Source organism: Panthera tigris, chromosome A2, assembly GCF_018350195.1.
Source record: "Panthera tigris isolate Pti1 chromosome A2, P.tigris_Pti1_mat1.1, whole genome shotgun sequence".
Lineage (NCBI taxonomy): Eukaryota > Metazoa > Chordata > Mammalia > Carnivora > Felidae > Panthera > Panthera tigris.
Window position 1 is genome coordinate 76,083,878 of NC_056661.1, and position 22,172 is coordinate 76,106,049.

General features: G+C 42.2%; 1 protein-coding gene across 1 annotated transcript in view; it reads left to right on the forward strand.

Annotated features, from left to right (window-relative positions):
- Positions 1–20,360, forward strand: part of LAMB4 (laminin subunit beta 4) — a 100,520-nt gene extending 80,160 nt beyond the window's left edge. Inside the window, exons 28-34 of the mRNA XM_007083039.3 lie at positions 2,025–2,169; positions 5,625–5,832; positions 8,662–8,800; positions 12,067–12,240; positions 13,537–13,690; positions 18,203–18,433; positions 20,314–20,360. Coding sequence (XP_007083101.2) covers positions 2,025–2,169; positions 5,625–5,832; positions 8,662–8,800; positions 12,067–12,240; positions 13,537–13,690; positions 18,203–18,342 — 960 coding nt within the window. The 3' untranslated portion in view covers positions 18,343–18,433; positions 20,314–20,360. The remainder of the gene's footprint in view (positions 1–2,024; positions 2,170–5,624; positions 5,833–8,661; positions 8,801–12,066; positions 12,241–13,536; positions 13,691–18,202; positions 18,434–20,313) is intronic.
- The last annotated feature ends 1,812 nt before the right edge of the window (positions 20,361–22,172 follow it).

Below are 22,172 nucleotides of genomic sequence, written 5' to 3' on the forward strand. Positions count from 1 at the left end.
AATAAATAAACATTAAAAAAATAATAATTAAAAAAAAAAGATAGCCCTTGAAGTGTGTTTTAGCAGAATCTGGCTTAATCAGCACATCCATGGAGAACTGAAAAGGATTGGGGCAGGGGTTTTGTGTTGATAAAATGGTGTGCTATTTTCCTCTTGATTCGAAGGGGGAAGAGTGCCAGAAAAGATTGTAAGAGAATTCTCAGGAGTGAATTGTGACAGGAGATGGATTGCAGAGAGATGTTTTAAGAGTGAAGTAATTTAGCAGTCTCTTTCTTTCTGAAAACAGCATCGACTAATCCACACAGATTCCATCTCTATACTTTGGTGTTTTCCCATCCAGAGCATTTATTTCTGGAATTCTCGTTTTACTCCTATGCATTCTTTCTTACTGCTAACTATTTTATTTATTTACTTTTATTGAGATATAATTGACACATAACATTGTATTAGTTTTAGGTGTATGACATATGGTTTGATAGATGTATATATTGCAAAACGATTAACACAGTAACTCTGATTGACATCCAACACCTCATATAGTTACATATTTTTCTCCTGATGGGAACTTTTAAGATCTCTCTTAGCAACAGCTGACCATTTCGAGGTTTTCAAAGTTCTAGAGAATTAAGGAATAGCTCTCCACAAAGTGAAGATACATATCTTTTTTAATCATGGAAATATTTCTTTTCTCTTTCATCATTTGCCAATGACTGCAATTAAATCCTTTTCCACAAAAATCCAACAGCTCAAATTAAGCTGGCTCCTTTTGTGGGGAAATAAAGGGAGATTTTTTTTCCTAATTGTGTTTGATCCTAATTAGCCCTACTTCTGTCACAATTAATTTATTCAGTACAGCTCAGCTTGCTGGTGATATTGTCCTATTGCCTTCTGTTGTTTTTTTGTTTTTGTTTTTTTTTCCTCTTTCTCTAATTTGTTGGAATCTCAAGAAAAGCCCAGGACCTTTCTCAAATCACATAATTAAGAATTTGCACTTCTGGGGGGCAAGCCTTTTAGACCTATCATTTCTCCACCAAGTGTACAAAGTGTTTGGGATTTTTCTTTGTAGCCTGCTCTGAGTTCAAACTCATTTATTAAAAGGAGGAATGCTTTCTTTTTAGCTTTTAAAGAAAGTACGTTATTTGAACTTGAGGAGTGTTGAGAAGAGTAACTATTTGAACTTACCTAAAAGAAAATGCTCAGTTTATTAAGCATAATGGCCACTGAAAGGAGTCCTAAGTGATTTGCTGATGATAAAGAATGCAAAAGTCTCATGAAAACGGCATTTGAGTTTTACATTTGTGTCAGACAAAGTCATTAGTACTAGGTCAATATTGTTTTCAAATAATAATGTTGCTCACTAGTAATGTTTTCAGAGAGAAATCACATTTTTTTTTTTTAAGATTTTATTTTGTAAGTAACCTCTACATCCAACCTGAGGCTTGAACTCACAACCCCAGGATCAAGGGTTGTAGGCTCTACCAACTGAGCCAGCCAGGCGCCACCAGATAAATTCACGTTATTAAGAAAACATGATAATGAAAACAAATAATATCACCTTTTATTTTTTTTTTATTTTTTTTTCAATATATGAAATTTATTGTCAAATTGGTTTCCATAAAAGGAATCCTTTAAAATAAATCTTTTGGGGCGCCTGGGTGGCTCAGTCGGTTAAGCGTCTGTCTTTGGCTCAGGTCATGATCTCGCGGTCCGTGAGTTCGAGCCCCGCGTCAGGCTCTGGGCTGATGGCTCAGAGCCTGGAGCCTGCTTCCGGTTCTGTGTCTCCCTCTCTCTCTGCCCCTCCCCTGTTCATGCTCTGTCTCTCTCTGTCTCAAAAATAAATAAACGTTAAAAAAAATTTTTTTTTTAATTTATAAAAATAAAAAAATAAAATAAATCTTTTGTTTCATTATCTAGACTTCTATTTTGTTTTTAGTGAATTTCATTTGGGTCAGCTAAGTAATTAAACGTTACACAATGTGCGGAACTGTTGTATTTTTTCCCTTGTTGCTCTTTCCTTATTCCAGCTCAAAAATGTAAGCAAACTGGCAGAAGTCTCCAAAACCAATGCCTTACAGCTGAGTGAGAAACTGAGGAATATGAAAAACCAAAGTGAATCTGAAGAAGAAAAAATGAGTCTTTTAATCAAACAACTGAAAAAGCTTTTGTCAGGTAATAAAATATATATATGTGTATATATATATAGGGACTAGTTTTTGGTTTCTTTTCCTTTTCCTTTTTTTTTTTAATTTAATGTATACTCAAACAGCACAACCAATTCCAAATTACATTTAGTGGGAATGAAATGCATAAGTCAGAAACATGATGTACTCCTTGATTTAAAATTTCTTAGTGAAAATAATCCCAAAATAGTACCTCTGCACCAAAAACATATGGCTCTCTGTATAAGAGCAATTTAGTAATACAAATTTTTTAAAAATCTAGTATTTAGTTAAAATTTCAAGCAACAAACTCGGTGTTTAAAGTTATATGTTTTGTTAAAGAAAAAAGTCTACTGAAATGATTCTGTCAGATTCCCTAATGCTAGGAAAATCTGACATGATTTTCTCTGCTGACAGACTGTGTTAGATCTGTTATGGACTATTTTCCAAGTTTCATAATGGTTCTCCGTGATTGACCAAAAGGAACTATTTGTGACTCATTATTATTATAATTATGATTTTTATCCCTCATTGTACCTTATTTGGGGAGAAGTGTATTTTATTTTATTTTTTAGGAGATTATTTTAAACTATAGAGAATTATTAAAATTTTTTTTTAACGTTTATTTATTTTTGAGACAGAGAGAGACAGAGCATGAACGGGGGAGGGTCAGAGAGAGAGGGAGACACAGAATCGGAAGCAGGCTCCAGGCTCTGAGCCATCAGCCCAGAGCCCGACGCGGGGCTCGAACTCACGGACCGCGAGATCATGACCCGAGCTGAAGTCGGCCGCTTAACCGACTGAGCCACCCAGGCGCTCCAAACTATAGAGAATTATTAGTTGAAGATAAAAAATCGCATGGTACAACTTAAAATTGACCTAAAACCTCGCACTCTGCAAGTAATGCAGTTCGGATACAACCCTACACAGAATTAACCTTAAGAGGCTTTCTTCTCTATCACCATCTTCCAGATTCAATAATTTAATGCACCTCACGTGAATTAACTGACAACTGGGATGTCTGCTACAATCTTTGCAACCACTTTGTTCATCTGTTTAATATTTGTAAGAGACCCCTGTGGCCAATTATTTTTTTCATCTCAGTGTTTCTAGATATTGGATTAGCAGCTCTAGTCCTGATTTTCGAAATAAGAACAAAATTAGGCAGTACAAATAATCGGTGAAAATAATCAAAATAATCCGTAAAAATAAATGGGGGTGCGATGGTCCCCTGGATGATTGTTCAAAAACAAATTTGCCGTGAGTTAGCTAGATGGATTGCTATCGACCAGACACAGATCCAGGAACTGGTGGGATTGAGGAATGCGTTAGCTATTTCTACAGACACGGGTCAATCCAGGCACGAAAACCAAAACTAAACCGAACTGCCAGACCCATAGTGTGACAATGGTGCACTAATACACCTCTGGGCCCCAGTGACGGTTCTGAAGGCAAGTTCAACTGCCTTCCACCTCATTCCCTGGGTCATAGAGCCTACTTCCTTACCAGTGGTATTTCTCATCACTGCTGAAAACATTTCTAATTTTAAAAAAAAGTTTAATTACGCTAAGGAAATGAAAAACAAAACTGTGTCCAGATTATTACAACAAAAATTAGGCAAAGGGAGAAATCCTATTCCATGAAAGAAACTTCCCTGATCTGGGCCCCAAGACCCTTGGTCACTGGGAAGCAATACCCTTCACTCACCGATTTCTTCTCTCTTTTCCATAAAACCCAAATGAGAGTATTATTAAATTGCATGGTGCCTACGCTATTTAGCTATTCTTGACCCTCTTAATATTTTCCTTGTGGTCTGAATTCCCTATTAATGAAGTCCCATATGAAAATTTTGAATTTATGCTCTCATGATAAATGCTAATAAATGTTTGATGACAGATATGTGGTTCAACGAAATTCACTTACTAGAACTTTTTTTTTTATAAAAGGAAATACTATTTCTTACAAGAGCCAGCTCCCCGAGTACAGTACATTCTGTTTAAAGTATGATTTGAATTTATTCACCAAATTGTTGCTTTTTTTTTTTCCAAAAGCATGACAGGAAGTAAAACATTCCTTTTATATTAGACAAAACAGCTAAAGCAAAAATGATTACCAAATGGATATATACTCATGTCGTGTCACTCAAAAGCTAAAAGCTGTCTGTGGTGCCCACTGTCTCCAGAAGAAAGTCCACGTTCCTTAGCCTCACATTGAGAGGTTCCTGTGTCCTGCTCCCAGCCCTTGGGGACTTCCGGTCCCTCCCACCCCCATTTAGACTCCACTCTCCTGCCAACAGTGATCTGATCATTGCTCCCAAGCTTTGGCTTTGGCGGTTCCCTCAATTTAGAATGCTTTGACCCCTGCCTTCGCCCCACATTTCCCCGAGTTTAATCTCGCTGTCCTCCAGGCTCAGTTTATGTGCCTTTTTAAGGTTCTTCCTGAAATATTTTCCCCTCCCTCTGGGCCACATATCATTTCATCTTATATTTATTGCTTCTGTTCATATGTGATTGGTATTTGTATGGAACGGCTTAGATTCCCCCACTTGATGGTAAACCCCTTGAGGATTAGAGCTCCAACTCCCAATGTGGGATGTAGCATTCTGCCTCAGTAAGGAGCCAGAGAGTCATAAAGAGCTGTCACCCCGAACCCTAATGGCTGATCTTCTGCTGCAGTTCTCAGGGAAGGCCAATTTTACTGTCCTGAAAAGCAGGGCATGGGTGCATGTAACAGTTTCTTTATAATATGTTATTCATCTGGTACTTGCCCCTGTACTGTCACATCGCCTTCTCAAAATAGGACTTCGGTGATGTCCAGTTACAGAGATGGGCAACCATTGTGTGCCTTTTTAAGGTCATGGAGAATTAGAATCGAGTTTTGTTGAGTCCAAATCTGGTGCTGCCCCGATACCTCATTCACTGTATTTGAATCTTCTCTTTTTAAGTTTATTTATTTTTGAGGGAGTGTGAGCAGGGGAGGGGCAGAGAGAGAGGGGAACAGAGGATCCAAAGTGGGCTCTGTGCTGACAGCAGACAGCCTGATGCGGGGCTCAAACTCACAAACCATGAGATCATGACTTGAGCCATAGTTGGATGCATAGCCAACTGACCCACCAAGGCACCCCCACTGTATCTGAATCTTAATGACAGGCATCTGAACATTTTAATTGCTTTTGAATCGGTGCTTAAATAGTTCTTGGGAGGATGTTTTGCGGAACATACACAGTATTCCAAGTCTGTAGTTTTTCATTTTTCCAACAATCATTTGTGCAGTGTGTATTCAGAGAGAAGGGGAAACTGAGGATGAAGAAGAATCCATGGGGACACAGGCACTCTAATCCCTCTATTCTAGGGACACATAATCAAGTGCAAGTTCATTTGACTTAGAGTTCGTTGTGCTTGTATTTATAAGATTCAGTGTTGAATAAGGAGACACAATGACCTAAAACCCACCTTCTTATTTAAGAGGAAAATGTGCCTCCGGAGGACATAGAGAAGGTTGCAAATCGTGTACTTGACATCCATCTACCAATAGCATCACAAAATCTAACCCGTGAACTTGACAAGATACGAAAACTGACGCAGCTCTGTGAGGACAACGGAACAGATGCGGGCAGGCTAAATAAAGCGGCAGACGAAGCCCGAAAGGTTTTGGTGAAAGCAAAAGGAGCTGAGTAAGTACAACATTAATAATCCCTATTCCTGCTCTCACAGACCATCTGCTAAAAGACCATCTGCAAAATATTTGCGTGAGGAGTTACTTAACGTCCAAATGAAATTACCCTCCAGTAGTTCAATGCCCACAGTGAGGGCTAAGCCCTTTGCAGGTGTCTCAGGAAGCTGGGCAATTGGGAGGCAATGGGCGAGCATACATATTTTCAATTTGCCTTCCATAGAGTCGGAATGCCCTTCCAGTGATCTGGTACCTCTTCATGCCAATAAATGTCACAGACTAGTTATATGCCAGTATCTTAACAAGTGGTGGGAATATCGGTGTATTTTCCCTTTCTTGTTTACCTATGTCCGGGACTTTCTAAATTTACCATAATAGACAGTACCTTGAAGATCTAAATTTTTTTTAAAAAGACCACACTAAAAAGATATGGTGGTGAGGGATAGAAGAAAGGAACACTAGTGCCCAGGAGTAACACAGGAGTAAAATTAAAGAGAGAGGATGCAGAATCAATTAACTCTTGCTTCCCCTTGTCCTTGTTGACTTCGCCAAGTGAAAAGGAAAAGACCTCTTGATGTTTTTATGAGCGTGGGGTGCTGTGGGTCAGAGTCATGGAGTCACTTGGACAGTGGCGACATCATCAGTATCCACCACCATTTTTGGGTGCCCCGCGGTTGAGCCCTGAGCTGCCTTCACTGTCTCCACACCCACTTGTGTAAATGAAGTGTACCAGACTCAGGTGTAAGCCCAGCCCCTTCCAGGGTTAATATTTAAAACTAGGAAGATTAAGTAACTGCAGTATAATCACTTGGCTATTAAAAATGATGCTGAGGAAGATTCTTGATAACATGCAGAGATTCTTGGAGTATAATGCTATTGCTTTTAAGAAGAAGATAAGAGCTTATACACTGAAGAGGACCTCCATCATGAAAGGAAAAAAAATGGATAAAAATACTGGACTACACTGCTATCTTAAAAGGTGGTAGGATTAGTGGTAAATTTTTCCCTTCCTGATATAATTTTTTCTTTGTTTTGTGTTTCTACCTCCTCCTCCTCCTCCACCCCTCTCTCCTCCCCTCTCTCCTCCCCCTCTCTCCCTCCTCCCCTCTCTCCTCCCCTCTCTCTCCCTCCACCCCTCCGTCCTCTCCTCCTCCTCCTCCTTCTTCTTCTTCCTCCTTCTTCTTCTTTCTTCTTTCTTCTTCTTCTTCTTCTTCTTCTTCTTCTTCTTCTTCTTCTTCTAATTTTTCATATTTTCTAAATTTAATAAGCAGTTACATTGAAAACCTAAAGGAAAAAGAGGGGCACCTTGGTGGCTCAGTCGGTTGAGCATCCGACTCTTGATTTCGGCTCAGGTCATGATCCCAGGGTCATGGGCTCAAGTCCCATGTTGGGCTCTGCACTGAGTGTGAAGCCTGCTTAAGATTCAATCTCTCTCTCTCTCTCTCTCTCTCTGTCCCCTCCCCCCCACATGTGTGCACGCTCTGCTTCTCTCTCTAAAATCTGAAGGAAAAAGAATATAATAAAAGGATACGGTGGTCGGGGAGTGTTAGGAGAACTTTCCTGAGCCCCTCCAGTAACTGTAGAGAAAGAAGTTATAGAAAGGGAAGTCTACATATTGTATGGTTCAACCAAAGAACATTCTGGAAAAGGCAAAACTGTGGAGACAGTGAAAAAGATGAGTAGTTGCCAGGGGTTGAGGGGAGGAATGAAAAAAAAAGGTGGAGCAGAGAGAAATTTTAGGACAGTAAAAATATGCCGTACGACACTATAATGATGAATACGTGGCATTGTGCGTTTGTCCAAACTCACAGAATGGACAACACCAGGAGTGAGCCCCAATGTAAACTATGGACTTCAGTGTCTATGATGTGTCCATGTGGGTTCGTCAATGCTAACAAATGTACCAGCCTGGCAGGGATGTTGATAACTGGGGAGGCTGTGCCCGCGGGGGGGTGGGGGAGAGGGGCAGGGGGCATAAGGGACCTCTCTGGACCTTCTGCTTAATTTTGCTGTGAACCCAAAACTGTTTTTAAAAAATAGCCTTTTTTTAAAAAGTGAGTGAGAGATTCCACTAGGAGAGGTGGGGTTGCATGGGGAAGGCGGATGTTTTGCAAGTCAGGTTTTCTTGCTGGTCCACACGCACTTGTGATTCTGCCTCTGCAAAGGTCTATCTGATATTCCACTCGCTTGGTACATTCTTCCCAAGGTGCTTCTGAGCCCACAGATCTAAGTATCTGCTGACTGTTGACTAGAGGTGAGCTTATTTCTGTAAAACAGACTATCACTTGGAATGCTTGTGATTTTAACCTCTGACTGGGCCCCTGGAAGCTAGGATGTCAGTGAAGCTTAAATAAACCTGAATAAACACAGCCTGAAAACGTAGGGCTTTTAGTTCTCTTTGCTGTCTGTGGAGTCTCTTGACTATCCCACCCCCACTCCGGTGAGGATTTAGAGAGTAGTGCTTAAGTTTGACAAACCAGGGAACTGGAATCGGCTGGGGAGAGTTATTTTGTTCAAAGCTGGGCAGTGAGAGTCCTCAAGCCTCTCTGGTTATGACAGATCGAGAAGGAACAAGGCCTGTGTCATTGATTTCCATATCTGCCGAAATCCGTATCTATTTGATATGTGTATATGTGCATTCTTATTGGCATGTAAAGATACCTATTTCTCAAAATAAAGATTTCCGCACTTTGCCTCGCTTAAGAGTAATTTAAATTTACTTTATAAATAATTCAGCCAAGTTTTTCCATTGAGTCCAATGAACTCCCAAGGTGAAATAAATGAATAATTGTATATTTATCTAATCTGACACATTAATATCTTACCTTAGAAAAGCAGCAAATGTTCTATTAAATCTTGACAAAACGCTGAATAGATTGCAACAAGTTCAAACCACCCAAGGACGGATAAATTCTGCCATCACACAGCTGACTGCAGAGATAACAAAAATTAAAAAGAACACTGTGCAGGTATTTCTGTACCCTCTTTGAAACTAACCTGAAAAAAATTTTGAATGTGGACACAGCATGGTTTTTTTGTGTGCCAGTGTGATGCTTGCCTAACCCATCTGATGGGATGATTTTAGGATAAAATAAAATGATGGTGGTTTTATGCATTTAATTGATGTTCTTTTTTTTTTAATGTTTTATTTTCGAGAGAGAGAGAGAGAGAGAGTGAGCTGGGGAGGGACAGAAAGAGAAGGACAGAGGATCTGACATGGGCTCTGTGCTGAGAGTAGAGAGCCCAGTGCAGGGCTTGAACTCACAAACCGTGAGATCATGACCTGAGCTGAAGTCAGATGCTGAACCAACTGAGCCACCCAGGCGCCCCAATGTTCTATGGAGCTCTCACAGTATCACTTCATTCATTCTTGACCCCTCCCGGGGGAAGAAGCAGGTGCTACTGTCTGCTTATAAATGAGGAAACTGAGACTTAGGGAGGTTAAGTGACCTGCCTAAGGTCACGCAGCTTATTAAAGGTAGATTTGAGGCCAGAGTTTAATCCCTTCTGATTCCAGGGAAAGCCATAGACTTGTGAAAGCTCATGAGGCAAAGAAATAAAGCTAATTGTTGCCAGGGTTTTGTAACTCCCAGGTTTTGCATGAGAGCTCATCAGACTATCCTAAGACTGAAAGAATATCTTACCCTAAAGAAAGTGTCCCGTCCAGAGCACGGGACAGGGTGCAAAGCCATGGTTTAACTCACAGAATGGATCCGGAAGAGGAACCTAGCAGTGGAGGACAGGACAGGACCTAGTCCCAAGGTGTGTGAAGTGTCTTCCTCCAAGTCTCCACTCTCCAGTCTATTCCCTTCTCCATAGAATGCTGGTTCCTCGGTCTCTGTTCTGCAGCCGGGTTTTATAGGTAAATACATGCAATTTGAAAAGAAAAGCAGAAAGAGACAGAACAGGAAGCAGTGCACCAGGAAGTAAAAGGGTTGGATATGAACCGGTTGCAAATATTGGGCAGCAGAGAAACCAAAGAAGGGCTCCAGGATTTCCCCTTCGAGCCATATACTCTAGAACAGGGGATGGCGAAATAGAGCCCACAGGCCAAATGGGCTCACTAACTGTTGTTTTTTCTTGGTTTTTTGTTTTTTTTTTTATCCCAAATCATGAAGTCTTAGTGGAATACAGCCACACACTGTCGGTGGCTGCTTCTGTGCTACAGTGGCACAGAGTTGCATAGTTGTAATAAAGACTTTGTGAACGACAGAGCACACAATATTTACTACCTGGTCCTTTACGGAAACAGTCCGTAGACTTGTACTCTAGAAAAATTTCCTCGTGTGTCCAAGGGCACAACAAGGGACTTCTATTTCTACAAATATGGTGCACCCGGGACCCCAAGGAGCCCTCCTAGTAGAAAAATACCCAAAATGTTGCATAGGATTTTTTTAAATTTTTTTTTTAATTTTTTTTTTTTTTACGTTTATTTATTTTTGAGACAGAGAGAGACAGAGCATGAACGGGGGAGGGGCAGAGAGAGAGGGAGACACAGAATCGGAAGCAGGATCCAGGCTCCGAGCCGTCAGCCCAGAGCCCAACGCGGGGCTCGAACTCACGGACCGCGAGATCGTGACCTGAGCCAAAGTCGGACGCTCAACCGACTGAGCCACCCAGGCGCCCCAAGATTTTTTTTTTTAATTTTAATACACAGCTGAATTAGTAAGAAATGGATGAACTCTTCAGAGGCCAACAGTGACGGGGAAGTCTGACGCCAGAGAGGTAATAAAGCATGAACCTGACGGCGGGCAGAGTGTATCTGCCAACCCCTGGTGCATGAGAGCTGTTGGTCTTAATGCTCACCAGGCAGAAGAGACAGAAAACAAAGCCCATTCAAGGAGAGAATAAGACCCCAAATGGAAAGGCAAAATTCTCAGTGAAATGTTAAACCTCTCCCCCCCAACACACACACACACCTTGGGACGGCAGCCCCAGTAAGACACTGGGGCTGTAGGGAAGGAAAGTCTTGACTAAGAATTTCTACCCCCAAGCTGGCTTTCACAGGAATTTGAGGGTCAGATTCACACTACCTGTGTGGCCCCCCACAACCTAAGCTGAAAATGTCCCTTAAGGTGGTCCTGGGCTGCCCTCAGATGCCTGGCAGAGACAAACAAGGGAATTCACCTTAAAACAAAGACAAAAAAAATTCTCCCCAAACACATAAAAGAACAAATTGCCTGCCTCAAGCAAGAGTCATCAGAAATAGTAAACAACAGAATCAGAACACAAGAGACTGGGGATATACCATCATTGGATACAGAATACAAAATCATAATGTTTATTATGCTTGGGAAAATCAAAGAAGGCATGAAAGGACGACCAAAGAATGAGATACAAGAGATAACAGGGGCGTCTGGGCGGCTCAGTCGGTTGAGCATCCAACTCTTAATTTTTAATTTCGGCTTAGGTCATGATCCCAGGGTCGTGGGATTGAGCCCCGGGCTGAGCATGAAGCCTGCGTAAGACTCTCTCTCTTCCCCTCTCCCCGACTCACGCTCTCTCACTCCAAAAAAATAAATAAATAAAAAGGATATAACAGATGACCAGTCAGATTTGACTTCTATATATGACAAATGTAGTCACGGAAATAAGAAACAAGTATAAGATGTTCATTATTGTTTGTAAGGGGGGAAAAAATTAGAAGCCACCTGCAATAAATAACCGGAGAATAGGAATATCAATTGTATATCCGAACAATGGGATGCTTTAAATTGCTAAAACGGAATAAACAAGAGCTATGCAAACTAGCCAAGATGAAGTATACAAGCATAACTTTGAATTAAAAATTTAAGGTGCAGAAAGAGACAGTATCATTTATTTGCATACAGTTAAAAAAAAAAAAGAAATACCGCAGGTGTTAAAAATACCGACTTTGTAATAGTAAAAAAGCATGTAGAAATACACGGGGTGACGCATGTTAGATTCAGGAAAGTGGTTCCCTTTAGGGGGACAGAAGGGATGGGATGAGGGTCTTCACTCACTGGCAAGCGCTTTATTCTTAAACGGGCTGGAAAGTGCGTAGATACGGGTCATATTTGCTTTCACACCCACGCGTATGTCTAGGAATATTTTATTACAACTTTCTTTTGGGTCGAACTGAAAAACTGAAGGAATGATTTACTTTCCCTTCACACCTAGCTTATTTTCTGAAGGGCATAATTAGATCATTTGTTTTTGTGTGGTTTGTTACACGAAGAGACTTTCTCCTTTCTGGTCTTTCAATCGACAACAGGCTGAAAAGGAAGCCAAGGACACCGAGAACAAGCTGGACTCAGCAAAGCAGCAGTCGGTGCTGGAAGCTGGACTCTCCCAGCTGCGGACCACGTTGCAAAGGAACAGGGGGCGAGCGGCCCGCGTGAGAGCTCAGGCTGCATCGGCCCAACGCCAAGCTGGGGGCCTTGAACAGGTCAGTGCCCCACCAGTGCCACCAAGAGCAGACAGTGCTTCTTTGAAGGATAATCCTTTAACCCCACCTCATGGTGCCATTTGTCAGCAGTTCCCTTAGTGCTGGACCCTGCTCAGTGGTGTGTGTTAGTCGGGATTCCCATGGGCATGAAGGCTCTTCTGTAACGGAGGGCTGTCTCCGGGGAAGACAAACGTCCTTTGACCATCCTAGGAGTGTTTCCTCCCCCTCATCTACTCCTCCTAGTACTTCTAGTGGTTTCCTGGTCTATTTTTCCCTCCCTTCCAAACATTCACAGTCTGTGCCGTCTATCTTGGGCGTATTTACCCTTTACTCTAGATAAATCACATAACCTATAATGAAAACAAGTGAAAGTCACCTGCCAAAGAGAATAGATCATTTTACAAAAGTCAGAGTGAGTTAATTAAACAGTTGTGGAAAATACCCTACTAATCTAGTTTGCTGAAAGAAACTATCAACTCATTTTCTTAGCAGGATATCTCTGGTTGGCTGCATTAATAGAGTAGCTTACACAAAGGAAAGATGTTCAAGTGTTTTTACAATTAGTCGGTTCTCTTGCTTTTAATTTCTAATGGGCAGGGTCACTCCCCCCTCGCCCCGCCCCCCACTTGGGACTTGAGCACACTTTCTATGAACAGAAGTGGAGAAAGGTACTTCCCGCCCACCCCCTCCCCATCTCCATGGGGCCTTCCTGGCCTTCACTCATCTATTTAACATTCTAGACTGTCAGCCACGCGAGCTGACCCCAGAGATGTCCATTCTAACACTGAGGGAGCTCTGGACACTAACACATATATACTTCGCTTCCTGCCTCATTTCTCTCTTACCTATTTGCCAGGCAAATAACGTATCGTTGCTACTAAATCTTTGCCACTCACTCTTCCCTTCATCCTGTACAGGCAGCTGTCTGATCCAGCTGAACCAAAGATTTGTCAAAGGCAGGATTGCGTCAGTTCTGTCCTCTGTATCTCCCACCTTAGCTAGTTTAGCACAAACAATCGGTGCTTCCTAAATCATTGCCTTAACATGGAATTAACATTGCTATTTTGTAACCAAGCAGTTTTATGTTTAATTAGCTAAAGCTGAGGATTTTTTTTCAGTCTAAAAAAAAAAAACATTGCAAATAAAAGCCCTGTTGGAAATATCAGGGTGACTCCAGCATATTGACCAAATCATGGTTTCCGCTTGCCCCTTTTGTGAACGGTATCAGGCAACTATCACGCCCGTATACACGCTTTATAAATATTTTCTGGTGATGGGAGCATTTCTCTGTTATAGGAGTTTGCAGAGCTAAACAACCAATATGCTGTTCTGCAGCATAAGACAAGTGCCACAGGACTGACAAAGGTAACATTAGGTAAAGTGGAACAGCTGAAAGAGGCGGCAGAAAAACTGGCCATAGATACAGAAGACAAGATAAGAAGAATAGCAGGTATTTCTTCCTTTTTTGTAGCTTTCTGGAGGTCTAAGTGGCAGATGAAATTGTCTATATTTAAAGTGTACACTGTGACAATTTGATGGGCATATATGTTGTAAAATGATCGCCACAATTACGTTAATCAACAGCAGCCCGCATACTTTTTATGGTAAGAATGTTTAACATCTACTCATATATGCAATAGAATATTATTAACTAGACAGCACCGCACTGACCATGCGATCCCCAGACTTTTTCATCTTAAAACTGAACCCTTTTACCAAGCTCTCCCCATTTCCCCAACCCACCAGACCCTGGCAGCCACCATTCTCTCTGCTTCTAGGAGTTCAACTTTTTTTTTTTTTTTTGGATTCCACATGAATCTATGAGTGAGATCATATAGTATTTGTCTTTCTCTCTCCAGCTTATTTTCACTTAGCATAATGTCCTCCGGGTTCATCTATGTTGTTGCAAATGGCAGAATTTCCTCCTTTTTTTATGGCTGAATTACACACACACACACACACACACACACACACACACACACACACACATTTTCTTCATTCATTAATGGACACTCAGGTTGTTTCCATAGTTTATTTATTGTGAATAATGCTGCAATGAACATGGGAATGCAGATATCCTCTTTGAGATATGGATTTCATTTCCTTCAGAGAGATACCCAGAAAGGGGATTGCTGGATTATATGGGAGTTCTCTCTATTCTATCACATGCTCCACCAATGTGACAATAACAGAGTGCTGCACTTCCCTGGTAGAATGTATACCAATTGATCATGACACAGTTCAACCACATATGAGTCCACTGAGGAAAGGAAGGAGGAATGGGGTCAGTGCCTTGGGGACCGCAGTGTAACAAGCCACTTGCATGGTTTTACTTCAAAGGGTATCATCGAGCCTGCATTTCTGTGTTCATCAGAACAAACTGGCATGGCCTTTGGTCAACCTGAAATGCCCTTTTCCGAACCCACTGTTTCTCAACCCAGGGTGATTTTATCTCCTTCCCTGGGGACAAAAACGTCTGAAAACATTTCTGCTTGTCACACCTAGGGGGTTCCACCGGCATCTAGTGGATGGGGGCCGGGGGCACAGGTAATCATTCCATGATGCACAGGACAGCCCCACAGTGAACAATTATTTTACCCAGAGAATCAGTAGTGTGGATGTTGAGAAACTTGAAACACCCCGTCCTAACCTATGCTTCCTATTTTCCCCTCTCATGCAAATAACTGTTTTGGAGTCCATATGATCTAGACCCCAAGGCACTGGTCATCCTACAGAGATCTGTAGGCAGCATTCTAGAAGGAATCATAGTCCAGACAAGGATTTTGATCAAAAATGGACATTTAGATGCGCACAAAGTGTAGTAAATACAGAATGCATACAGTCAGAAAGTTCATCAGAATCTTCTTCCCCTACAACTTGTACTCATGGTTTTTCTAGGCAGTCATCATGCCCTTAACTGCTTCTAAATCATCAAGAATACCAAATGATGAGTGGTCTAGTTTCACTTTTGGTTGTATTTGTATTGTCTCCAAAACTTTAAAGTGAATCATATTCATTTGGAATGTAAATAACTCTCAAAATATTCAAACAACCGAGACTCCTCCTGTATAATGCTTCTTTGTTATAAAATGAGTCTTTGGCCTTAGAATCACTTATATTCCCACTATGACAGGGAACAAAATGAGAACACACCATTGGTGTGGGCCAAAGTCAGGAAAAATACATCCCACCCTGTTACCATTCATTATCTCTGGGGAGGGGGAGAGTAAAGAGGAAAATGCTACTTTTTCTATTAATGTAATTGTTTATATAATTTACATCTTTTACATTTATGTAATTTACACAGTTTTCACTTTCCATATTTTCCTAACAATTTTGAGAAGAAATTAACTAGGAAAGAGTCAAAAAGACAGAGCGGTTTTTATTGTGCCCTCCATAAGCAATACCATGAAAATCAGTTGCTGTTATTCATACAACTTCGTCCTTACTGTAGGAGCAAAAACGTGGGGAGAACATTTTCTGTCTTGTGTTTTATGTTGAGGCCCAAACTGTTTCCACGTATTCCCATAGCCTCAAACTCTCAACAGTTTTTGAAATTCGCTTGGAAGAGAAGTTAGGGGCCTTCTAAGAGAAGTCTAAAATAACACACTCCACTTTCTTGGCTCTGTTTTGAGAGCTGTTTTGACAGCTCAACAAGGTAGGAAAAGAAGACATTGGTTTGGCCACCTTCCTGATTCTGCCACTCGAGAAGGGTCTGAACCCCAACAGCTGTGCTCTGGTCGTACCTGTTAGGAAGAAGTGCCCATGGGACCCCAGAAGGGAGCCCTTATTTACGTTGGCAGGGTCAAGGTTGAGTGAGAATGGACCCCAGTCCACAGCCAGGGTCCCTTTATAGTCCTTTGTGTCATTCAGGGTCCCAGCGAGAAATAGGAAGCACACCTGGATAGAATTCTGGATCATATATATATATATATATATATATATATATATATATAAATGTTTATTTCTGAGAGAGAGAGACAGAGCATGAGTGGGGGAAGGGCAGAGAGAGAGGGAGACACAGAATCTGAAGCAGGCTCCAGGTTCTGTCTGAGCCGTCAGCACAGAGTCTGACACGGGGCTCAAAGCCACGAACCGCAAGACCATGACCTGAGCTGAAATCAGATGCTTAACTGACTGAGCCACCCAGATGCCCCTGGATCGCATACTTATAAACAGAGTGGGCTCTGTTATCTATTTGTTGTGTAACAAAGCACTCCCAAATTTAAGGGCTTAACACAGCAGCCGTGCATTATTTTTCTGTGGCTTTCTGCGTGGCTGTTCTGTGGGTCTGTCCTGAGTTCTTCAAGCAGGTGCTCTCAGCTCCTGGGTCAGCTGGCTGGTCTGCCTGGGGCCGGGCTTGACTGAGATGCTGGACCGTTTTCTCCAGGGTCTTTTATCCCAGACTGCCTTACTGCTGCTTGTATTGAATTCCATGAGAATGAGCACAGAAACTGCAAGGCCCCTGTGGTCCTGTACGTTTCTTTCCCTTCATACTGGTCAAAACAACATGCGGTGCTGGACCTGGTTTGAGGGGGGAGGGCAGATAGCCTCTGCTTCTTGATAGGAGGAACTCTAAAAACCACCCAGGAATTCAGAGAATCTGCTAAGGGTGTGGAGGTACCTGGTGACAGGCAGCAATGAGAAGCCATCAGTGTCCCTGGGCCTGAAGGGGCAGGGGAAGCAGGAGGGCCAGAGCCCTGAAGTAGCTCTATGAAGGCTGGAGCCAGAGGCGGGGGGGCCACCTTTGCAGGCTGGGCGGACAGATGCATAAACTGCCAGAAGCCTGCTTCTCCACGGGGACCGTCTGCTCGCCCGCCCCCTCCCCCTACCATCACTTCCCAGAACTGTCCAGGGGCCAAGTGTGAATGAGACCCAGAGATCAAGGGAGCCAGATGATGTCACCCACTGAGGCCAGCTTTCCAGGACAGAGCAGGACGGAGAATGGATGTGGTCAGGCAAACGAGGAGTAACCCGCATAGCCTCACTCACTTATGTGGCGGAAACAGAGGGGGCTTTTCTCCTTTTAGAACAAATCCCCTACCAGTGCTGGATCTCCTTTTCATTCCCAAGTGACCTGTATTTAAGTTTCTAGAGACAGAATGCTCGCCACCTTCCATAACAGCTCTTTCTTTGAACAGCTGCGACTGCTAGAAAGTTCTTTATAAATCAGACAAAATCTTCCTTCCTGGAACTTTCACCTGCTGGTTTCATTCTGTTTCCTCAGGATGACAAAAAACACCCACATTTCAGATGTCTTCAGCACTCTGGTTCCTTCCTCTAGACACACGCTCCAGGCTAGTGTGACAATTCCCCCAGGCCACCCGATCACCCAGGTGTGATCTGTCCAGGTGAAGCAGGACATTTATTTTCCTTCTTTAAGAAGTTCCTCATCAGGGGCGCCTGGGTGGTTCAGTCAGTTGAGCACCTGACTTCGGCTCAGGTCACGATCTCACGGTTTGTGAGTTCCAGCCCCATTTGGGGCTCTGTGCTGACAGCTCAGAGCCTGGGGTCTGCTTCCGATTCTCTGTCTCCCTCGGTCTCTGCCCCTCCCCCACTCACCCTCTGTCTCTCTCACTCTCGAAAATAAACATTAAAATTAAAAAAAAAAGTGAAGTTAAAACAGCAAGAACAAACATTTGGAAATATGCACCAAATCAAATCAAGGCTCATCATTTGTCTTTTCATTTCTAATGAATTCTAACTCGTTTTAGACTGACATTGATAAATGCCATTAGATAGAAACTACTTTTTAGACAAAAATATCAACTTTTCTGCCCTGATTTGTGTGAAAACCTCAAGAAGTCTGGTGAAAATAAACATTTTGTCAGTGGAATCAAAACGCAAAGCTAAATACATCTTTAAGAGACCCGTAAATCCCTGTGTAAGGTATAAGGCGGGTATCCAGTTTCCAAACCAGACCAAAACCAAATACATCCTGTACTTCATTTTCTTGTTTCAGATTTAGAAAAGAAGATCCAAGATTTGAATCTGAGTAGACAAGAAAAAGCTGACCAACTGAAAGAGTTGGAAGATCAAGTTGTTGCCATTAAAAATGAGATTGTTGAGCGAGAAAATAAATATGCTGCTTGCTACAGTTAGGCAGAGGGGAAGTACGAATCACCTGTGCCTTCTTTTCTGGCTTCTGACAAGTAAACCTGAGGAGGTGTGCTGAACGTGAGAAACAGGAATGGTCAGTCCTGCCTGCCTCCCCGTCCCGAGCCCGGTCCTTGCCAGAGATCTGAGCTGGGCCCAGGCAATGCTGTTCCGCATGGAATAGAAAGGGGGAAGCAGAGAAATCGCCTCTGGCTTGAGAAACCTTTCCTCTTGCCTTCCTTTCTCTTTCATAACCTAAAAATAATTTGTTACATATGGCAAGCACAAATCTAAATAAGTATTCTATTTACTAATCATCATTTCAGTCAAGCGAAACTAAATGTGAAATGACTTGCTAGGGGCTGGGGGACAAGGGGAAAAGTGTTACTAATCAGTGGGCATAAAGTTCCAGTGAAGCAACGTGAATACGTTCTAGAGTTCTGCCTTACATTACATGTAAGTCAAGGATAACGTATTGCACACTTACAAGTGTGTTAAGAAGGTAGATCTCACGGTGCCTGCGTGGCTCAGTCGGTTGGGCATCCAACTCTTGATTTCAGCTCAGGTCATGATCTCATGGTTTGTGAGATCCAGTCCCACGTCAGGCTACCCATTAGCAGTGTGGAGCCTGCTTGGGATTCTCTCTCTCCCTCTCCCTCTCTGCTTTTTCTCTGCTTGTGCTCTCTCTCTCACTCTCAAAAAAAATAAATAAACTTAAAAAAAAAAAAAAGGTAGATCTCATATTAAATGTTCTTACCACAATAAAGTAAAATAAATTTAAGCAAATGAAGTTAAAATAAGTCAATGTCTCTAACACTAGAATGGAATAAATCTGGATGGCATGTGCTAGCTTGTCCTGTATTTGATTTTTATTTGGATTTGCGCTATGTACGAAACTATCACTCTATCGTGAGTAAAATGCATAGAATTCAAAATGTAATTAAAAAAATTTTTTTTTACATTTATTTTTTTTGAGAGACAGAGAGAGACAGAGCACAAGCAGGGGAGGGACAGAGAGAGAGGGAGACATAGAATCTAAAGCAGGCCCCAGGCTCTGAGCTGTCAGCACAGAGCCCGAAGCAGGGCTCGAACCCATGAACCGTGAGATCGTGACCTGAGCCGAAGTCAGATGCTTAACCGACCGAGCCACCCGGGCGCCCCCAAAATGTAATTTTTATACCCGCTTCCCTACATATCCATTCTCTCAACCAAAGAATTCCACCCTCCCCAAATGGCATTGGAACAATATTCAAAAAGATAAATATTGAACTACTTTTCATAATTTGTCTGTAAGCATTTTTGCTGCAAAATCTGATTTTTGAAAGAGTAGCAATCCTGCTGTTATTGTTTGGTATGAAAGATCGGGTTGTCTCATTTCCAATTAGGTCTATGAGTCCACATTAACTTGTTTTGCATGTCTGCTATATAACAGAGCACAGTGCTTCTATTTGTGAAAGTTGTCCTTCAGCAGGGTTATTTTAAGGGAATCTAGCCCCTCATTTTTGCATAAGAAATAATGGACACTGACACTGCCATATGAAAGAGGAAAGCAGCTGGAACCATGTCCCTTAAAGACTGACTCATAAAAACTGGATTTAAACATTTAACGAAGGGGGCTTTAGGATTACATAGAATTATGACATTTCTTAAAACATAGATTATTTAGGAAAATTGCAGTTTCCCGGGAGATCCTGAAGAATGGAATGACATTTTTCTACCGGAAAGACCCCCCAGAAATCTCTCTTGAAACATGATTGTAATGTTCTTACACTTTTGGAAACTTCTACGAAAACAAATGACACACGGAGTTGAACACTAGACTGTCACAATGTCTACGTTGTTTGCTCCAACGTACAGAGTGGAACACACTCCAGCTTTCCCACCAGGACACTGACTTCCACCTTTGAATGGGTGGTTGACTTTCCAAGCATGGGTATCTGTCTGCAACAGCAACACTCAACCGTTTTACCTTTTTAGTGGTTGGAGACTATGCAAGTACCAGCCAGAGAGTGTGGAAAAGGTTGAAGAGGAAGGAGTTTCTGTCTTCTGACCAGGAGGCTATTGAGGTCACCCCGGGCAGCAAATTCCCCAGCGCTGAGGAAAGCACGGGAATCAAGTGCAAGGGCAAGATAAACCCACCATCTCTCCTCCAGGCCTCAGGGGATGAGGGATCCCGGTTGGAGGAGGTTAGGAAGTATGTGATGTATTTTGGAAAGACTGTAATCAAAAAGTGGTTATGCTTTCTAAACTTTGGTGTTTAATAAGCCTTGGTTATCTTAAAAAAAAATGGGCATATGCAAAAAATCTTCTTCCTGAGATAAATCATTTGTAACTTGTACCGTTTGCTGTATTGGTTGTTCAAGAAGTGACCCAGGCAAAGATTCGGTGAAATGGTATCTTTTATACGTTGCAGAGTCATCTGAAAATGTGTGGCAAGATCTACTGTAAGACTTAGTTGAACCTGCATATTAAGAAAATAATCTTGGGGCGCCCGGGAGGCTCAGTCGGTTAAGCGTCCGACTTCAGCTCAGGTCACGATCTCACGGTCCGTGAGTTCGAGCCCCGCGTCGGGCTCTGGGCTGATGGCCCAGAGCCTGGAGCCTGCTTCCAATTCTGTGTCTCCCTCTCTCTCTGCTCCTCCCCCGTTCATGCTCTGTCTCTCTCTGTCTCAAAAATAAATAAACGTTAAAAAAAAATTTAAAAAAAAAGAAAATAATCTTAAACAGAGGGGCAGAAAAGCTTTGTGAATAATTTGTTATAACACTCCTTGTATTAAAAATGCGAAGAATCCAAATAACTAACAATAAAAGACCAATTAAATATTATGATTTTACCAGTCTGGTTCTTGGATGCAAACATTGAAAACCAACACGAGCTCATCATGCAGGAAACGGCTTTATTTAAACGTAATCTAACAGCACATAAAATGGGAGAAATGGCTGGAGAGACTGCAACCAAGGACAATTATGCCTCGGGAACACGTCTGAGATCACACTCCCAGAAATCCCGGGTGAGGATGCTAATGCTGTCCCTACTGGACACTCTAACCATCTAGTTAATTCTTCACTGTCTTGCATCTTGCATCACTCTCTCATGACTCAACATCCCTGGGAACACTTTCCAGCCTGAGCCTCTTCATGTGCCCTGGCCACCAGAGAGAAGAGAGAATGTCCGCCTCCTTTAGCTTGGGTAGTAGGAGGGGGGTTTCGCCTCCACCAGTCTCTGGAATCTTCCAAGGTAGGAAGTATTTTGATGCCAAGCATCAAAAAATTATAAATTTCCATTATAATCTGACTCTTCCTAATATCATGATGCATTCTTCATCCCCCTTTTGATTCTAAAACCAAAACAAATGCTTCCAGGGGCACCTGGGTGGCTCAATTGGTTAAGCATCCAACTTCCGCTCAGGTCATGATCTCTTGGTTCATGAGTTCGAGCCCTGCGTCTGGCTCTGTGCTTACAGCTCAGAGCCTGGAGCCTGCTTCAGATTCTGTGTCTCCTTCTGTCTCTGCCCCTCCCTTGCTCTCTCTCTCTCTCTCTCAAAAATAAACATTAAAAAAATTTAAAAACACAGATTGAGATTGCAAACTTCATCTCTGTGACTCCTCAAGAGGATGTATTAGGATTGATGCTTTTCTTCCCTTGCTACTCATTCCACGTTCCCTCTGCCTTCAGCAAGCATCTCTTTGCCAGTTAGAGTGACCCAAACCTCCTTTCCTGAGGATTCTGTCTTTGAAGGTCCTTCAAGTACAGGGGTAGAGTGCTCTTACATTTTGCCCTTGGATGTGGCAGGACTGGATTGTGGAGATTGTAGTCACATGCCTCTAGGCTGCCAC